The sequence below is a fragment of the Lacerta agilis genome, chromosome 2 (genome assembly GCF_009819535.1).
Source record: "Lacerta agilis isolate rLacAgi1 chromosome 2, rLacAgi1.pri, whole genome shotgun sequence".
NCBI classification, from domain to species: Eukaryota; Metazoa; Chordata; class Lepidosauria; order Squamata; family Lacertidae; genus Lacerta; species Lacerta agilis.
Genome location: NC_046313.1, coordinates 1,417,739 through 1,437,555, shown reverse-complemented (window position 1 = coordinate 1,437,555; position 19,817 = coordinate 1,417,739). Strand labels below are relative to the sequence as shown.

At 48.3% G+C, this 19,817-nt stretch overlaps 1 protein-coding gene across 1 annotated transcript; it reads right to left on the bottom strand.

Annotated features, from left to right (window-relative positions):
* Window positions 1–1,046: 1,046 nt before the first annotated feature.
* On the bottom strand, window positions 1,047–14,702 carry RDH8 (retinol dehydrogenase 8). Its single transcript, XM_033136697.1, has 6 exons — window positions 14,447–14,702; window positions 8,643–8,804; window positions 6,023–6,202; window positions 4,326–4,419; window positions 3,327–3,510; window positions 1,047–1,591 (listed from the first exon to the last, which is right to left on the bottom strand). The coding sequence occupies exons 1-6, from the start codon at window positions 14,550–14,552 to the stop codon at window positions 1,367–1,369; spliced, it is 951 nt and encodes a 316-aa protein (XP_032992588.1). The 5' UTR covers window positions 14,553–14,702; the 3' UTR covers window positions 1,047–1,366.
* Window positions 14,703–19,817: the final 5,115 nt, after the last annotated feature.

Genomic DNA, 19,817 nt, shown 5'->3' with positions numbered 1-19,817 from the left:
ATTCATGATTTTCCTTATAGGCATAATAATGATTTTCCTTATAGGTCACATGGCAAGCTTCTACCCTACTTGGTGAGGATGAAGTTCACCAACCACTACTCATCACTGGCACTCCTTTTGGGAGATTAGAATTCACACACAATTCTCTGTGGATACAAATGCCATATAAATTCTTACTGATGATCATATTAACTGGCTAAGGAGGGTGGTAGGGTGGGGCAGATGGCCAGGCTTGTGGAACATAATGAAAGAGCCCTGCTGGAACAGGTCCATCTAGTTCAGCTCCTGGATCTCACATTGGCCAAGCAGATGCCTAGGGAAAACCCACAAGCTGGACCTGAGGGCAACGGCATCTTCTCTCCACTGATGCTCCCCAGCAGCTGGCCTCAGCTTCTCACTCAGGTGGTAGTGCCATCATGGCTGAGAGCCACTGGTAGCCTTACCCTCCATGAATTTGTTTAAACCCTCTTTGAAAGCTATCTAAGCTGGTAGCCATCATTACATCTTCTGGCAGCAAATCCCATAGCTATAAATATGTACTGTGTGAAGAAGTGCTTCTTTTGGTCTGTCCTGAATGCTCCACTATTCAGCTTTATGGGAACAAGAACCCTGTATGAGCGGGGCCTTTATATGAGTTTTTTGCCAGGTCCCATGCTTTCCCCCACCAGAATTGCACAGTTCTGTCAAGGTTATTTAGAGTCTGAGAAAGTTCACTGAAATGTACCAATATCCTTTCAATTTCCCCTCACACTTCTGCCTAGTTTTTGTCCCTGGATTTATTTCAAACTTCACTGGAGGCAACATTCCACCCTGTGCTTGTCCCATGCGGCACGGTTGCATTCTGCTGCAGTTTACCTTCTGCCGCAAACTGTGCTATTGGTCTTGCTGTCTGCTGTGGTGAGATTATGCGACTCACATAATTTATGCACTTAATTACATAAAGTATGTTGCTGTTACATTATTCCACCCTGTTCATTTCAATGCAAATAATGTAATCAATTATGTATCGTTTGTGGACTGAAAGCAATAACAACAGCAAATCCCAATGGCATTCGCTGGGTTGATTTCTGTTCAAACATGGGAGAAGTAAACAAACATTGGCAAATCCTGCTCCTTTTTCTGTCAGAAAGCTCTGACATCCATACTCACACCCCAAAGGACCTGTCGGCTTTAATTCCTCCCCAACACACATTCCTCATCTGTAAATTCACCAGAACCTGGTAGCTTTAAAACATGGGAGTGGACTGATCTGTTGCAGAATGTCTCATGTCCTTCTTTAGTTCAGTCTGGTCCTCTGACATAGCCTTAGCAAGGCAGTGGGAAGAGGTGAGGCTCTGCTGCCATCAGGGCCTCACCCACCCTGACCTCAAGCAGGTGTGACCCGGCGCCGGAAACAGCTGCATGTGATGCATTTGAGGAAGCTCATGCTGAGGTGGAAGATGCCTGTGAAGCGAAAAAGCAGGTTGTAGTAGGTGCCAACGGACAGATCCCCTGAGGTGTCCGCATACTTCAGGGCCACCAGCGGTGTGTATAGGGTGTTCGTCTGTGTCCGGAAAGGAGGGCGCTCCTTGGCGATGACGTTCACAACAGCCTGAAGGAAGGCAAGGTGGAAAGAGGTTGGTATTTTGATACAGCTCCTTCACATCCCCATCCTAACAACTGCAGCTTTCACGTGTTTGGTCTTCCTTGATTCTGAAGCAGCGATTCTCACAGTGTGTGCAGGAGAAGCCGGTGCTAGACAGCCATAGGCAACTGTTGTTATTTTTTCATGGACTTTTGGGGAGGTGCCTTTCCATTACATAAAAGGAAGAGGAATCCTGGCATATTGAGTCCAGCATTTTGCTCTCGTGGTGGCTAGCTCACAAGCAGTGCATGAGCGCAATAACCCGCCCCACCCCATGATCCCTAGCAGTTGGTAGTCAGAAGGATACTGCCTTTGACACCTCACTGTTCCAGAGTGAGGCAAGAGCATCAACAGGAGCACTGGCCATGTCAGCCAGAAAATCCCCCAGGGCGTGCAAGAATCCAGCAGGTTCCATCAGTCTCAGGGTGGACCATCTCAGTGGTTCCATCACCCTTGCACAGGGAAGCATGCAGCCCAAACCTTACCAGGAATTGTGTGGCCATGGCAACTGATTCAAAGCAAGCAGCTCCCCACCCTGCTCCAGCCATCAAGGTCTGCTCTGTGGCAAAGATGAGGTTGAGGATGTGGCTGATATACTGAGGCAGCCCCAGGGTTGTCATGGAGGCCATGATGTCCCAAGCTGACCTGTTTAATTGCAACTCTCTCCCACAAGAAGTTAAACAGGCACTGTCCCTACTGAGTTTCAGATGCTTGTTCAAAACCAGTTTATTTCAGGATGCCTTTGCACCTTGAATGCTTCTTGGATGATTAAAAAAAAGCTTATTAAAAATATTTTAAATTATGAGGTTTAAATTTTTGGAAGCTTAATTCATGTTTTAAATGCTATATGTTGTGTATTTTATTGTAGTATGTCACTTTGAGACTTACATGGTGAAAAGTGAGAAATAAAGTTTAAAAGAAACAAATAGTAGCCTGAGCTGGATCAAGGCATTTTGCTGTCTGAGGTGGAAAAGAAGATGCTGCTCCTCCCAATTCCATGTACAGAAGTCAGGTGGACTGGTGGCTGAATCTTAACTTCAACACCAGTAGCAGGACAACATCCTCCCCTGCATCTGACAGGAACAGGGGAACTGAGTGGGACAGGGAAGGCCATGTGTGGCCTGCACACACCTTGCCCTCACTCTGTCAAATGGTAGAGCTGGCCCTTGGTCTGCGTATGCATTACAGGACAGAGCAGGTGTCATGACTGAGCCAGCCCAGCCAGCTTTCAGTGGAGGAAGCAGGCAGGAAGAGAGAGGGTTAACTATCAGAAGAGAGGAGCCTAGCCAGCACCAACTGGTTGCCAAGGGAACTAGGATCTCCGCCAGGTCTCTCAAGGGGAGGGAAAAGGTGAGGAAGAGAAGATTGACAGTCTGTCTTCTCAGGAAGCAATTGGAGGGGATCCATTGAGCCCACGAGGTGTCTGGGTTAATGCCGTCTGGCGTTATCTGTGTACTTGGTCAATAAATCACCATTTCTACTTAACTATGCTCCCCGTGTTGTCAAGCTGGAGGCTGGATTCCTGACAGCAGGCTAGAGAAGGAGGGAGCCATGGATGCCGGTGTGGAACAGTGGAAGAGGCCAAATCCAGCTTTGTCTTATGCAAGCAACTCAGTCCGGTGAGGTGAAATCTGTCAGGGGGGCTGTAGAAGAACTACTGGCTTTAAAGCTTTCCGATGTCACTCATGAGGGTGACCCCTACCTTAGCCACATACTCAGGGGTCTGGCCCATGGTGGTGAAGATCTCATGGGAGGCCGGAAGATAGATCTCCTTGAAGTACCGCACGGTGGCAGCATCGGCTCCCGGGAACTCGGAGCGGGCCACTTCCTCCATCAGTTTCATCTCAAATTCTGTGTTGACTGGACCGGGCTCTACCAGAGAGATGCTGTGTAGAAGGGAAATTGAAAGAGAGAGAGAGAGAGAGATGAGGCAGCATTTGGGCCTGGGATCATGACACAGGATGCCTAAAGTTGGAAGGAAATGACCAGGGCCCCTGTGCCCTTCCCTGCTTAATTGCCCTAGGGTAGCTTCTTTCAATTAGTGTTCATTTTAGATTATATATAAAGGCATCCATGAAGGGGACTTAGCTTTGCCATTGAGATCAACATGAGATCCATTATTTATATATACAGTGGTACCTTGGTTCTCAAACTTAATCCATTCTGGAAGTCTGTTCCAAAACCAAAGTGTTCCAAAACCAAGGCGTGCTTTCCCATAGAAAGTAATGCAAAATGGATTAATCCATTCCAGACTTTTAAAAACAACCCCTAAAACAGCAATTTAACATGAATTTTACTATCTAACAAGACCATTGATCTATAAAATGAAAGCAATAAACAATGAACTGCAATCACACAATCAATCAATCAGTAGCTGAACTGGGTTCCACACAGTCACACACAAAAAGGGCCACAAAAACAAAAGTGTAAAATAGCAACAGCAGACAGACCTCAGCGTAACACTCAACAGGATGCGGGGCTAGATGGGCCATTGGCCTGATCCAGGAGGCGTCATCTTTCTTTTAAAGTGTGATTTAATATGGTGTGTGAACTGGGCCCATCTCTGTTTCTATCTGAGTGTACCTTTCCCTGATGATTCGGGGAAGGACGTTGCTTGTGCAAATCCCTTCCAGTTTCACTAAATTGGGTAGAAGAATTTAAGCTCTTTGAGACCTGCCCCCATGTCGCTCACTCAACTCACAAAATGTTGAATTTGAGGAGTTGCACAGCTAGGCTTTCACAGAAACCTTCCATGGCAAACTTGGAGGCAGCATACACATCATTGAAGGGGACACCTGGTTGGAAAGCAGAAGGGGTTTGAGGTGAGCATACCATCATAGCACATTGCTCCACGGGTTGTTACATTCTTGATGAAACAGAAATGGTAAGGCCAGTGCCAGCTATACAAATTTTGCCCTAGCCAGGGGCGGAGGAAGCCTCTTGGCCGCCCGGGGCAGTGCGTGGAGGCACCCCCTGGGGGCGGGGCTTCATGATGCGTGCGCCGCGACATCACGACTTGTGCGTTGCGCCATCGTGACACATGTCGGATGGGCTGCACATGCGTGGAAATGCCATGCATGCACAGTCCATCCGGCCCAGCCCTGCTGCTTCTACAACGACCGGGCAACCCGCCAAGCGGGCGTCTGGCCGTGGGGCTGCCCCGTCCATGCTGCTTTACGGATGGGGCCGTACCGCAGGCCACCGCTCGGTCGGTTGCCGGGGGAGCAGTGGCAGCGACTTGGATGCACTCTGCATGCCTGGGGGAGCCGCTGGGTGAGCGGCGGCTTGTGGGGCTGCCCCGGCCGTCCATGGAGCAGCACGGACAGGGTGCCAGGCTGCGGGGAGTGGCTGGAGGGGCTGCTGAGTGTCACCCCCCTCCCCTGGAACCTGGGGTGTCACGCCCCCATCGCCCCTCCCTTGCTACGCCACTGGCCCTAGCCTTCAACTTGACCAGCCCTCCTCCTTGCTCGCCCCAGGAAGAGGAAGATGAGCAGCTGTGGTGGAGATGGCTGGCAGTGGTGGTGGAGGGATTGGGGACTATGGGGAGAAACTCTTTCTCACTGTTATGGTTGTCATCCTCTTGCAGCCACTGCAGCTTCTTGCCTCCCTTTTCCTGGGGATTGCAAGGAGGAAGACTTTTCTACGGCTACCCACCTCTTCCAGTAAGTGGACCCTGGCCGGAATGTAAGGATTCACTAAGTGTGTGCACAGCCATGACACACCTCTCTCATTGCTCTTCCACAAAAGGGTGCTGTTTAGCGCCCCCCCTTCCACCTGTCACCTCCTATCCCCCACCTCCTCCTGCATTCAATCCAGGCCTAAGTAACACAGAGGGTCAGCTTAACAGGGATGGTACTTAGGGGCCTGAGGAAAAGAGAGGGGGCATATTAATGGTTGTGGCACTTGGATGTGTTGCACCAAGGGATAAATACAGACTAACAATCAAAGCAGGATTGCATATTATCTTGGAAAATGTGTGTACCCTAGAATCCACATTTGCCAGAATAAAGCAATTTCCAGAACTGAAGATTAGAGCTTTGTGACATACTTAAAAAAAAAGTCAGATCCTTAATGCTGAAAGTTTGTCACCAGATAGGCATAGATACAGGAAAATGAGACCCAACATTTCATCTGAAAAAAGTTCAGATTTCTTTTCTAAATTTTTGAGGTAGAACTTGATGTTCCAAAACTCATTCCAACTCATTCCTATCTCAGATGGAAGATCCTGCAAGCTCCCTATCATTTGTGGGAGTTTCACTACTGCGGGCAGAGAACCGAACTGTGGGGCCATGGGGTCTCTGTGGCTACAGAGTTACAGAGCTAAGCCAAGGCTTTGAGGTTGTATCAGTTTGGATACCTCTGCTCTGCTTCCTCCTGCCCTCGCTGTTCCGTTCATACCTTGCAGTCCCATGACGCTGCTGATAACGACAATGTGTCCTCTCTGCCTTCGCTTCATTTCAGGGAGAACAGCTTTGATCATGCGGACGGCACCAAAGAAGTTGGTCTCAAAGATGCGCTTCATTTCATCGATGGAAATGGACTCCACAGGCCCAACGAGCCCCACACCAGCATTGTTCACTGGGGAACATAAATTATGACATTAAGAAATATCTATGTTCCATTAATCTCCTGCCAGCATAGCTTCCTATCCTGCCAGAGCTTTGTCTGGACAGGAATGGAAGTCGCCATTTTACTTCCACCCCTGGTTTCATCATGCCTCTCCATATTTTCCTCCTAACAGGAGTTCTTCCCCCTGCCCCCCTGGAATGCTCAATTGATGGCTGCCATTTCATAGAATCATAGAATCCTAGAGTTGGAAGAGACCCCAAGGGCCATCCAGTCCAACCCCCTGCCAAGCAGGAAACACCATCAAAGCATTCCTGACAGATGGCTGTCAAGCCTCCGCTTAAAGACCTCCAAAGAAGGAGACTCCACCACACTCCTTGGCAGCAAATTCCACTGTCAAACAGCTCTTACTGTCAGGAAGTTCTTCCTAATGTTTAGGTGGAATCTTCTTTCTTGTAGTTTGAATCCATTGCCCCGCGTCTGCTTCTCTGGAGCAGCAGAAAACAACCTTTCTCCCTCCTCTATATGACATCCTTTTATATATTTGAACATTTCTTCCTTCAGATTAGCCCAACATTACGTCCTCCAGCTGTTTTGGACTACAACTTCCATGAGTCCCTGCCAGCATGGCCAGCAGTCAAAGATAATGACAAGTGCCATTTAACAATATGTGGAGGGCACCAGGTTGGGGAAGGGATGTTAGAGATAGATGTGTGAGTGTTCTACCTCTGTTGTGGACACTTTGTTAGGCCTGAGGACAGGGGATAGAGCGTGGGACAATTAGTATACCAAGCATGTGCTTGGTATACAAAATGGCCTCTCTCCATGGGAACCATTGTGGTTGCTAGGCAACCACAGCATCTCATCATCATAGCTGTACCTAGCAACTGCAAATACAATGCACCCCACTCTTCTTAGACATGACAAAAGGGACTAGGCCATGACTGATGACAGAGGGCCCATTTTGGACAGAGAGAGAGTGTGTGAATTTGCTGCTGATATATCACAGCCCGGTAGGAACCTCTCAAACTTCCTTTGCAGCTTTTCTGCCTGCAGTGTAGTAGAGGGGGATGCCATTGAGGGCAATGACACCATTTACCACAGCACCAGGATAACAGATAGACCCTTCTTGTTCTTACAGTTGAACGCAGTGATAACAGGGCTCTCAGGTTTTACCATTGTTTGTGACAGATTCGCACAGAGGAAGTCCTACACTATGGCTGTCAGTTTATTTTAGTACATTCTAATAAACTAGGTGCCATATTATGCCATGTGCTGTGTGCGCGTGTGCACGCATGCCTGCCTGTTTATCTAATGAATAACACAGCTCCCTGGATTTTGGACTCTCCTTGGGAGGAAGGCTATGGGCACCCTTATCTACGCATTGTTTTACCTCACTTGAAAGTAGTTTCTGTGCTTGTGAAACATACACATTTAAGGATCTGAGAAAGGTCCTGAGCACACTGAACTGAAAACACAAACCAACATGTAAAAACGGGGGGGGGGGCATGTGCAGAAAGGAGCAGGCTGGATTCTCAGTGGTTGGTGGTGGGGGGGGGCACCAAGGGCAGGGGACATCTTTAGCCTCCTCCCAGCAGCAGGCCCCTTTGCTTTCTTCTTTATAAGTGCATGGCAGAAGTGCTGCACTTGAGGAGAAAAGCTGCAGAGTGGGCAACTCCTGCTTACCCATGCAGGCTTCTCCCGCCTTTCTCTTGGACAGAGAAAATGCCTGCCCTCTCAAGAGCTGAATAAAACCTGCTTATTAAACCTGCACGAGTAATTAGGCTTCAAGAGAGAAGATGTGATAGAGTAGAAAACACCCTCTGCTGAATTCCCTTTAGCACCTCCCTTTCCTCACCACAGCTGTAGCATGACACCGTAGGATTAGGTTACCAGATTTTTTTCCAATGAATCCGGGGACACTTTAAATACATACATACATACATACATACATACATACTACACGTTTGTGACATTGCTGCTGCAGCAATGGCGGTGGCAGAGGGAAGGGAGGTTTCACACTGCCTTTCGGAGCAGCCCCATCCCAACTCCTACTTGCGTGTAAGCAGAAGGGGGCAGGGATCCCTCAGCTGGGAAGGGAGGCTTCCCGTTGCCTATCTGAGAGATCCCTACCTCCTCCTGCTTGCACTCAAGCTCTGATACAGCATGAAGTCTCTCCCTTCACAGCTGAGAGATCCCCGCACTGCTCCAATAGCCCCTGCACCTCCATCATATGGGGGCTTCCAAGCAGCTCCTGAAGCCAGCTAGAGCCAACTGCTCTGGGCTGCTGAGACTGCCGCCGCTGTGTTTCCCATTAGATGAAATCCAGGGACATTCCAGGGATGTAATTTGTCCAGGGACTTATTCACAAATCCGGGGACTGTCCCCGGGAAATGGGGATGTCTGGTAACTCTACCGTAGGATAAAGGAGCTCCTCTTGGCTGCACCTTACCCAGCACATCCAGTCGTTTCTCAGGAAGGCTGTTGACGCACTCGGCCACAGACTCATCACTGCAGACATCAAGGCGCTGGATGCTGAGGGTCTTGTTGAGTGTGTCCCCTGCAGCTGCCTCCAGCTTGTCCTTCTTGCGCAGGTCGCGCATGGTGGCAATGACTGGAAGGGAGACAGCGCACAGGAGCATAGCCAAATGTTCTGTGGTGCTGAGACGCATTAAGAGTAGATTGGAGGGGGCATCATGCCCATGAAAAACTGCCAAAGTGTGCATACATCTAACCCCACAGGTTTAAATTAGTATTTCTGTGTGTGTATCCAAGAGCTTTGCACTCATTGGACAGAGCACTGAAAACCAGCAGCAGGTTTTTTTTACTGAGCAATCGTGTGGGGAAAAGCTTGTATTCATTTAATTAGATCCCCACAAGGACTAGAGACTTGAATGCATTTTAATGAAAGCTGAACATCTTGAGAAGAGAGGGTCAGGAACCCTGAGGCTTCTCCAGTTCAGAAAGAACTCAGGGGGGGGGAAGGGGGTTCCAGTAGCTCATAGACAGGCTCTCCCGCCCTCCTCAAAGTCAGTTTGCTGTTACATAGCCTGACACCCGTGTGGCCCAGGGAGCCGGTTGGCTGGCTCGGAGGTAGGGAATGTGAGCTTTTTTGTTAGGGGTCAGGAGGGCAATTGAGGATTCATGCATTGTAAGCCGCTTTGGGGTCATGATGCTAAATCCCTCTGTAGTTAATCTCCTCTGTGAGGGGAAGGTGTGTGCGTACGTGGGGGGGGGGGAGGAATACTTTGTTGCCAAGACTACTAGCAACATGTGTGTGCACTTATCCTTTTCTATGTGTAGCCTATGCTTGGATTTTATACATGTGGTTTTGTGTGTGCCTCTCTTTGTGAAATAATGATGAGGATAATGAATATCAACCGCAAAACACACAAACACACTATGGATGGGGAGTTATGTAACAAGAGCACTTAGCATATATAAAGGGGCAGAGAACCTTCCCATCCGCCCCAATGCTCTTGGGTGTTGAATAACTCCTGGAGAGCCCATAGGCCCCCAAACCCTGGTCTAAATATGCTGCAGCACACAACTGTATAATACTTAGCATTTGGATAACACACCCAGGGGGTTCAAAACACTTGCATAATCAGCCCAGCACCCAAAGTTTGGCAGTTTGGTGGTCAAGGACATACTGGGCATTGCCCTTGGCTAATACCCCTTTGGGGAGGGGCGATAGCCCAGGGACAGAGCAATGCTTGGGACTCAGAAGTTCTCTGTTTCAGTCCCTGGCATCCCTATCGGGTAAACAGGTGTGAAGGATGCAAAATGTCTCCCTGTGACTCTGGAAACCTGCTGCCAGCAAGAGCAGAGAGAATACTGTGTTAGATGAACAAATAGCCTGACCTGGTGTGAGGCCTGATCCTGTTCCACATTGGGTTGCTTGCTTAAGTTCATGTGGAAGCAAGCCGCAAAGCTGACGTCCTGATTCATAGTTTTGCTTTATGCTGGCAGGCAAGGATTCTTTGTGCTCTCTCTCAGTCTGGCCTCAAACTGCAAAGAGCTAAAGCTCTTGTTTGGTTTCAAGCAGCATCCTGCATAGCAGGGCCCTATGGGGCTCAATTCAGGTGGACTGGTTTTTTGTTTTTGTTTTTAATCAAGTTTCTAGACCCCACGATTGTAGACAAACAGCTTTAAATGTTGTAATCAGGCTATCCAAATGAAGCTTTCTTAATCTACCATGCCCACCTTCCTCTTCCCCTTTCAAGGACTCCAATCACCTGCCCCAACAATCTGTCTCCTACTAAAATCCCTAATATCCTTTAAAATCCCACTCTTCTCCCTCCTGTATTCCAATAGCTAAGAGAGACCCAGGTGAGGGGAGCTAATATCCTTCACACATGTAATTTAATAAAATAGAGCATTTCTCTGTTGTTGTCACAGAATGTAAGGGGGAAAAGGGAATTAGCACAGAACTCTAGACTCTTTTGGTAATGGTATTTGTGATTGTATTTGCAGTCAGAAGTGTGAGTGTTTTCATAAGATTTTTCAGTCTGGGGAGCAAGCGCCACAGTGTGTTTACATACGTGCAGCGCAATCGCAGGCTGTGTTGACTCCCTGCGACCACATGTGATACTTGTTGTGCATGATGTATGAGGTGACTGTCATCAGTTTAGATGGCCTTAATAAAGGCTTGTTCAAACTCACGGGGGGCGGGGGGCAGGGGGTGGGACTAGGCCTGTTAATGTCTATTGCCCATGATATCAAAATGGAACCTACATGGATAGGAGCAGTGGACTTTAGAATATAGATTTTGGGGGATGGACCAGAAGAGGATGATCATCCCTGCCCTGCCCCTTTTATATAGCTTCCAGAAACATCAAACTGGCTGCTTCTATAAACAGTACAGTGGTACCTCTGGTTAAGAACTTAATTCGTTCTGGAGGTCCGTTCATAACCTGAAACTGTTCTTAACCTGAGGTACCACTTTAGCTAATGGGGCCTCCCGCTGCAGCTGTGCTGCTGCTGCGTGATTTCTGTTCTCATCCTGAAGCAAAATTCTTAACCCGAGGTACTGTTTCTGGGTTAGCGGAGTCTGTAACCTGAAGCATCTGTAACCTGAGGTACCACTGTATGCTGGACTAGATGAATGTTTTAGCCTGATCTAGCAAGTCTGTCTTTATGACATTTCTGCCAGTGGGACATGTGGTGCATGCAGTGTGTGTGTGTGTGTGTGTGTGTGTGTGTGTGTGAGAGAGAGAGAGAGAGAGAGAGAGAGAGAGAGAGAAGCCGTGTGGTTTAGGAAAGCTGTGCATACTGGGCAAACAATGTTGTGTCTGCTGTTGAACACACAAGTGTTTGCGTTGTTGCACATATCTGGTGTTTGTGGACATACAAATGTATGTCAGTCCATGGTGCCTTACCTAACAGATCACTCTCTACCTAATGCCCTTTGGACTCAGCACCTTCCTGATCTAGTTACTTACCGTATATACGTGAGTATAAGCCGACGCAAATATAAGCCGAGGCACCTAATTTGACCACAAAAAACTGGGAAAACTTATTGACTTAAGCATAAGCCGAGGGTGGGAAATGCAGCAGCTACTGGTAAATTTCAAAAATAAAAATAAATACCAATAAAAGGCTTGGAAAGAAAGGGTCTCTTACAGGGAGGGCTCAGGGGGTAAGGGGGCATATTGTGGGTACATTTCAGGGGGCAAGGGGAATATTTTGGGAAGGTTTTGGGGGGAGGGGGCAGATTCTAGGATGGATTAAGGGGTGTGTGGGGCATATTTAGGAAGGGCATCAGGGGCAAGGGGGCATATTCTGGGAAAGTTTCAGAGTGGGCAGTTTCTAGGGTGGGCAGAGCTGGGATGGGCAGGGGTTAAGAAGGAAGGGTTGGAAAGAAAGGGTCTCTTTACAGGGAGGGCTCAGGGGGAGGGGGCATATTCAGGGAGGAATTAAGGGGGGAGATTCTGGACTGGATTAAGGGGGAAGGGGGCAGATTCTGGGAAGGTTTCAGGGTGGGTGGGGCATATTTAGGGAGGGCATGAGAGGCAAGGGGGCATATTCTGGGAAAGTTTCAGGGTGGGCAGTTTCTAGGGTGGGCAGAGCTGGGATGGGGGCAGTATCTAGGGAGGGCAGAGCTGGGATGGGCAGGGGTTAAGAGGGAAGGCTTGGAAAGAAAGGGTCTCTTTACAGGGAGGGCTCAGGGGGAGGGGGCATATTTAGGCAGGAATTAAGGGGGGAGATTCTGGAATGGATTAAGGGGGAAGGGGGCAGATTCTGGGAAGGTTTCAGGGGTGGGTGGGGCATATTTAGGGAGGGCATCAGGGGCAAGGGGGCATATTCTGGGAAAATTTCAGGGTGGGTAGTTTCTAGGGTGGGCAGAGCTGGGATGGGGGAAGGGGTTAAGAGGGAAGGCTTGGAAAGAAAGTGTTTCTTTACAGGGAGGGCTCAGGGGGAGGGGGCATATTCAGGGAGGAATTAAGGGGGCAGATTCTGGGAAGGAATAAGGGGTTGATAGTTTCAGGGTGGGCAGTTTCTATGGCGGACTGAGCTGGGATGGGATGGGGGCAAAAGCAACAGGCTCTCTGGGACTGAGCCGGCTCGCGCGCCTGCTCGATACTCGTCCTCCTCCTGCTCCCGCTGCCCCCATCGCTACCTCTGTTCCCCTTCGGGGAGAAGGGACGGGAGGAGGAGGAAGAGGCGATCCTCGCACAGAGCAGTGACTGCTCTGTGCAAGGCATCGGAGAGGAAAAAAACATCGAGGAGCACTTTCTCCCCGCTTTCCCCTCCCCGATGCGTTGCGCAGAGCAGGCACAGGATCATAGAGTCTCAGCGCAGTTGCTACAGTGGGCAGAGCTGGGGTGGGCAGGGGTTAAGAGGGAGGGCTTGGAAAGAAAGTGTTTCTTTACAGGGAGGGCTCGGGGAGGGGGCATATTCAGGGAGGAATTAAGGGGGCAGATTCTGGGAAGGTTTCAGGGGTGGATAGTTTCAGGGTGGGCAGTTTCTATGGCGGACTGAGCTGGGATGGGATGGGGGCAAAAGCAACAGGCTCTCTGGGACTGAGCCGGCTCGCGCGCCTGCTCGATGCTCGTCCTCCTCCTGCTCCCGCTGCCACCGTCGCTACCTCTGTTCCTCTTCGTGGAGAAGGGACGGGAGGAGGAGGAAGAGGCGATCTGTGCAAGGCATCGGAAAGGAAAAAGCATTGAGGAGCACTTTCTCCCTGTTTTTCCCTCCCCAATGCCTTGCGCAGAGCAGGCACAGGATCAGAGAGTCTCAGCGCAGCGGTTCTCCAATCCCTCGGTGCTGTGCGTGCTCTGCGCAAGGCATGGGGAGAGAAAAGCGGCCAGGAACGCTTTCTCCCCACTTTTCCCTCCCCGCAGGACGAGGGATCAGAGAGCAGTCACAGATGCGGGATCGGCAGGGCAGGGGAGACAAGCAGCAAGAAAGGATCCCTTTCTTGCCGCTTGTCCCTCTGCAGCCGCCCGCTTCACCCGAGTATAAGCCGAGGGCGGCTTTTTCAGCCCAAAAAATGGGCTGAAAAAGTCGGCTTATACACAGGTATATACGGTAACTCTGGACTGTGTGAGCAGCACGAGGCTTCTCATTAGCATTCTACCTCCCATGGCAAACAAAGAGCAAAGTAGGTGGGACTGGAATGGAGGGGGGGTGCAGAGAAGAGCTGGGCTTTGGTAACATTCTTACCCCCCATGCCATGTGTGGTTGGTTATGCAAGTGGCCTTTGGACAGAGCCTGGGTCCAGCCAAAGAGGAATGCCTTGTTTCTTCTTAGCCTGTGGAAAATGGGGCAGCAGTGGGTTGGGGAGATTTCAAGATCTGAAGCTGGAGGTGGGAAGTGGGCAAAGGAGTTGGTGGCTGGAAGTGTAGCTGCTGAGGGAAATTCCTGGGAAACAGACAGAGAATATAGCAAAGTTCCTGCAATACTGAGGGGGCGCCAGATTGGGTGGGCAGTGCGGGCAGGCACATTCCCTGGGCATGAAGATGCCAGGGTGGGTGTGACGGCACGTTTTAGCTGCCAGACCATAACAGGGCCCTGAGAATAATGGCTGGCTCAAGGGAGAAAACCAGAGCATGCTGCATTCTTTTAATTCTCTGGGTATCACCCTCCCTGGTTCCACAGTCCCTTCCTGCAAGTTGCAGAGCTTTGTGGGTACCCCATTTCCTCCATGTGGGTTTGCTCCTCTGCAAGAGGTCCCACACCAGAGTTTCAGAATTCCAAAGAGAGCACACAATCCTCCCATGCCAACCCCCTTAGCGGATGCCCCAGTCTCACCGTGAAATCGCTTGCTTGGGTCCTGCGCCAGTTGCACAGCCATGCGCAGCCCGATGCCTGAGGAGCAGCCGGTGATCAGCACAGTGCGTGGAGCCGCCTTGGCCATGGCTGAGCTGCAGTGAGTGGTGCCCGAAGGGATCAGGGTTGAGAGAATGACAGAGCTCCTCCAGCATGTGACCCAGGGATCAGCTGGAGGCTTGAGCTGGTGACAGGGCTGGGCTGGGCGGGGGAAGCTCCTAGCTCCTTCAGGGCAGATGGCCACCCCTCAAAAACCTGTGACTGCATTTCCCAGGGCTTCATCAGCTGCGACTATGGAGTTTTCACAGACATGCCCAGCATTTTGCCCTGTTGTGTACTCTGGTGGGTCATGACAAACACAGCCTGGTCTGGTGGATGAACAGTTGTCAGATCCTAGGCACCTTAGGAAAACATAAAAACTAGAAACCCTATATTTGCAGGCAGGCATGTTAGTGCACACCCAACATGAATGTGTATTTATAATTGGGTAGTTAAAATTAAACAATAATCAAAATGAAGACTGATATGGTTAATGTGTGGCTAAAAGAGTGCTCTATTAGCCAGGAAGTGCCGAGTTCAGCTTTTGATTGAGAAGCCTTGGGCAAGCAATAATCTCTCAGTCTTTTGGCCTCCAACTGCAATTTGGAGGGTAATAATTCAGATTTGCCTTACGGAGTCATTGACAAGATAATGTGTGTAAAGCCTTTAGAACACTCAGAAGACAACAGTTATGATTTACATCTACATAGTTGTTGTTTTGAAAGAGATGCCTTTCTTCAGTTTCCTCCAGTTTTCCAGTCCATGCTACAAATGACATGGGGGAATTCAGTAACATGTTACCAGTTTTAAAGCAAAACCAGGGGAATGGTATTAATTAAACCAGGTGAATTAATGCAGAAAACAAGGGTGTGACAATAAGTAATGCAAGTCTGGGAGAATCGGGATCCAAGTGAGAGACAGGAATGTGAAGCGATGCTTTATGTCACATGCTTGCATAAAATAGGGGTCTAGATCCATTTCTTCCCCTTCTATTTGCCAGGAGGTTGTGGCCACTGGTCCCATCATCTCCTGGCAAATAGAAGGGGAAGAAATGGAGGCAGTGAGAGATTTTACGTTCTTGGGCTCCATGATCACTGCAGATGGTGACAGCAGTCACAAAATTAAAAGACGCCTGCTTCTTGGGAGAAAAGCAATGACAAACCTAGACAGCATCTTAAAAAGTAGAGACATCACCTTGCCGACAAAGGTCCGTATAGTTAAAGCTATGGTTTCCCCAGTTGTGAGGTATGGAAGTGAGAGCTGAACCATAAAGAAGACTGATCGCCAAAGATCAAACCTATCCATTCTTAAGGAAATCAGGCCTGAGTGCTCACTGGAAGGACAGATCCTGAAGCTGAGGCTCCAGTACTTTGGCCACCTCATGAGAAGAGAAGACTCCCTGGAAAAGACCCTGATGTTGGGGAAGATGGAGGGCACAAGGAGAAGGGGACGACAGAGGATGAGATGGTTGGACAGTGTTCTCGACTAACCAAACTGCAGGAGGTAGTGGAAGACAGGAGTGCCTGGCGTGCTCTGGACTGGTCCATGGGGTCACGAAGAGTCGGACATGGCTAAACGACTAAAGAACAAGATCCTTTGGGCCTCACGTTTGCACTTTTGTGTTTCTGCAGTTTTGTGTTTCTGATCTGTGCCACTAGATGGCGATATACCCCAACAATGGCTCAGGCCTTGGCTGAGGATCCAGATATTGCTTCACCCCTCTAGGCTGTACTGGGGCCAACCAGGCCCAGCTGAATCATTTAGGGAATTGAAAGGATGTGGTTTTAAAAAATAAAATAGAAAATTCCCCAACTGTTTAAATCTGCCCTTTATTTCAAAAACCAAATGCTGAATTATTGTGAATTATAACTGAATAGCTTCTGTACACCACTGAACTGACTTCCTTCCTTTCTCTCTCTCATACACACACACACACACAGAGAGAGAGAGAGAGAGAGAGACAGACACAGACAGCTAGAAAGGAACACTGTGATCACTAAAAGTCAGCATGGGTTTCTGAAAAATAAGTCATGTCAGACTAATCTGATCTCATTTTTTGACAGAATTACAAGCCTGGTAGATGAAGGGAACGCTGTGGATGTAACCTATCTTGATTTCAGCAAGGCCTTTGACAAGGTGCCCCATGATATTCTTGTAAAGAAGCTGGTAAAATGTGGGCTAGACAATGCTACCATTCAGTGGAATTGTAACTGGCTGACTGACCGAACCCAAAGGGCTCCTCTTCATCCTGGAGAGAAGTGACTAGTGGGGTGCCACAGGGTTCTGTCTTGGGCCCAGTCTTATTCAACATCTTCATCAATGACTTGGATGATGGGCTTGAGGGCATCCTGATCAAGTTTGCAAATCACACCAAATTGGGAGGGGTGGCTAATACCCCAGAGGACAGGATCACACTTCAAAATGACCTTAACAGATTAGAGAACTGGGCCAAAGCAAACAAGATGAATTTTAACAGGGAGAAATGTAAAGTACTACACATGAGTAGACAGTGTGATGCAGCAGCTAAAAAAGCCAATGCAATTCTGGGCTGCATCAATAGGAGTATAGCATCTAGATCAAGGGAAGTAATAGTACCACTGTATTCCTCTCTGGTCAGACCTCACCTGGAATACTGTGTCCAGTTCTGGGCACCACAGTTCAAGAAGGATACTGACAAGCTGGAACGTGTCCAGAGGAGGGCAACCAAAATGGTCAAAGGCCTGGAAACGATGCCTTATGAGGAATGGCTTAGGGAGCTGGGTATGTTTAGCCTGGAGAAGAGAAGGTTAAGGGGTGATATGATAGCCATGTTCAAATATATAAAAGGATGCCATATAGAGGAGGGGGAAAGCTTGTTTTCTGCTGCTCCAGAGGAGCGGACACAGGGCAATGGATTCAAACGACAAGAAAGAAGATTCCACCTAAACATTAGGAAGAACTTCCTGACAGTGAGAGCTGTTTGACAGTGGAATTTGCTACCAAGGAGTGTGGTGGAGTCTCCTTCTTTGGAGGTCTTTAAGCGGAGGCTTGACAGCCATCTGTCAGGAATGCTTTGATGGTGTTTCCTGCTTGGCAGGGGGTTGGACTGGATGGCCCTTGTGGTCTCTTCCAACTCTATGATTCTATGATTCTATATATTTTGATTAACAATACAAATACTGGTTTCTGCAAAATAAAATAAAAAATTCCTTCCAGTAGCACCTTAGAGACCAACTAAGTTTGTTCTTGGTATGAGCTTTCGTGTGCATGCACACTTTTTCAGACTGGTTTCTGCAGTATTTGATATGTCTGACCTAATTAGATTTACCTTACTGTGCAATCTTGCATATATACTCATGGAGTTCAGGGAGATTTGCTCCTGCGTAAATGAGTACGGGATTGTTGTAGTCCCCACATGCCACTGCAGTTTGTTCCATCCATTCCAGGCTGACAAAGAAAGCCCGAAAGAAATCATGAGATCACTGACTCTGCTGCGTCATAGGAAAGATTACCTACCTGACAGAAAACAAAAGTGAATCTTGTGGCATCTTAAAAGATGAATAAATTAATTATGGCACAAGCTGTTTGAAAAACCAGCCTAGTTTACCAGGGCACAATGATTTAAAATACATGAAAAACTGTTTAAAACAAATTACAATCACAAAAATAGAATGTGTCCTAAAATACATATCTCAGGTACCAAAGGCCAGGTTATATATATATATGCTCATGCTATGGTAAATTGGTTAATTTCTAAGGCGTCACAGGACCGTTTGCTGCAGCCACCGCCCCTACTTTAACCCACTACCAGCCTGTAGTACGATGCCCACTCCCAGCCCCCCCATCACACAACCCATCCATTCATTTCCTTTTCTCTCTCTTTCTCTTCTTCCTTCTCTTTAAATGAACTTAAGACTGCTTTAACATTAATAACAGTAATCAATATTGGGGCATCACTTTACAGATCTCCAAGTGGCTTCTCGCATGGTTTGCATTGAGTTTGGTTTATTGAATTCATGGGTTGCTTCCCAAAAGAGACACTCCAGAGCAATTTACAAGAAGAAAACACTGTGGTACAATAGAAGATTCATAAACATAATAAAAACATAATCAATGTGAAAGCATCTAGCATTGGTGCTGCTCAAACTCCCAGGAATTCAGAAATGTCTTTGCCTGGTGCCAAAAGGATTACAAAGTCTCTGGCGAGTGTGTTCTGTAGGTGGGTGGTGCTATCTTCTTTTGGCCTTGGCCAACCAAATGAAGGGAAGTGACAATTTGTATCTCATTAAAGAAGTAGGTCCTAGCTGTGTATCGAGGGCTGATGTTTTCAGGGCCATTATGTACCTTCTGTTGGTTGCACAATGAAGGTGTGCTCATTTCTCATGAAAAATCCACTTGTAACATTTGTTCCATTGAGAAAACACCACATCTTAATAATCAGACTGCCAACTTTCATTATTATGGGTGGTGTAGTCTTCCACTGATGGTGACAGCAGTCACGAAATTAAAAGACGCCTGCATCTTGGGAGGAAAGCAATGACAAACCTAGACAGAATCTTAAAAAGCAGAGACATCACCTTGCCGACAAAGGTCCGTATAGTTAAAGCTATGGTTTTCCCTGTAGTAATGTATGGAAGTGAGAGCTGGACCATAAAGAAGACTGATCGCCGAAGAATTGATGCTTTTGAATTATGGTGCTGGAGGAGACTCTGTCTTGAGAGTCCCATGGACTGCAAAAAGATCAAACTTATGCATCCTTAAAGAAATCAGCCCTGAGTGCTCACTGGAAGGACAGATCCTGAAGTTGAGGCTCCAGTACTTTGGCCACCTCATGAGAAGAGAAGACTCCCTAGAAAAGACCCTGATGTTGGGAAAGATGGAGGGCACAAGGAGAAGGGGACGACAGAGGACGAGATGGTTGGACAGTGTTCTCGAAGCGACTGGCATGAGTTTGGCCAAACTGCGGGAAGCAGTGGAGGATAGGGGTGCCTGGCGTGCTCTGGTCCTTGGGGTCATGAAGAGTCGGACACGACTGAACAACAAAGTCTTCCACTATGTAAAATGGGATTGCAAATGAAGATGTTTTGGGGTTTCGGGCAGAAAATCCATATGGCATCAATCTCCCACTAATCAGCATAGTATACAATCCCATGGGAAATTCTTCTCATTGGTTTTGCATCTCTTCCCCACATTTTGGCGGGGAAACATCATCATCATCACCACCACCACCATCATCATCATCATTAGAATTTATATACCGCCCTACACCAGGAAGTCCCATCCTACCCCAGACTGTGTCCAGTCAGCCAGACCTCTCAGTCTGCATAGCCTGCTG

What these genes read in the sequence shown, in the direction of transcription:
- RDH8 (XM_033136697.1), bottom strand. Translation starts at nt 14,552, where the DNA reads ATGGCCAAGGCGGCTCCACGCACTGTGCTGATCACCGGCTGCTCCTCA. An exon ending in CCCAAGCAAGCGATTTCACG is followed by an intron (nt 8,805 to 14,446) that starts GTGAGACTGGGG and finishes TCTCCCTTCCAG; the next exon opens with TCATTGCCACCATGCGCGAC. An exon ending in GAAACGACTGGATGTGCTGG is followed by an intron (nt 6,203 to 8,642) that starts GTAAGGTGCAGC and finishes TATGTTCCCCAG; the next exon opens with TGAACAATGCTGGTGTGGGG.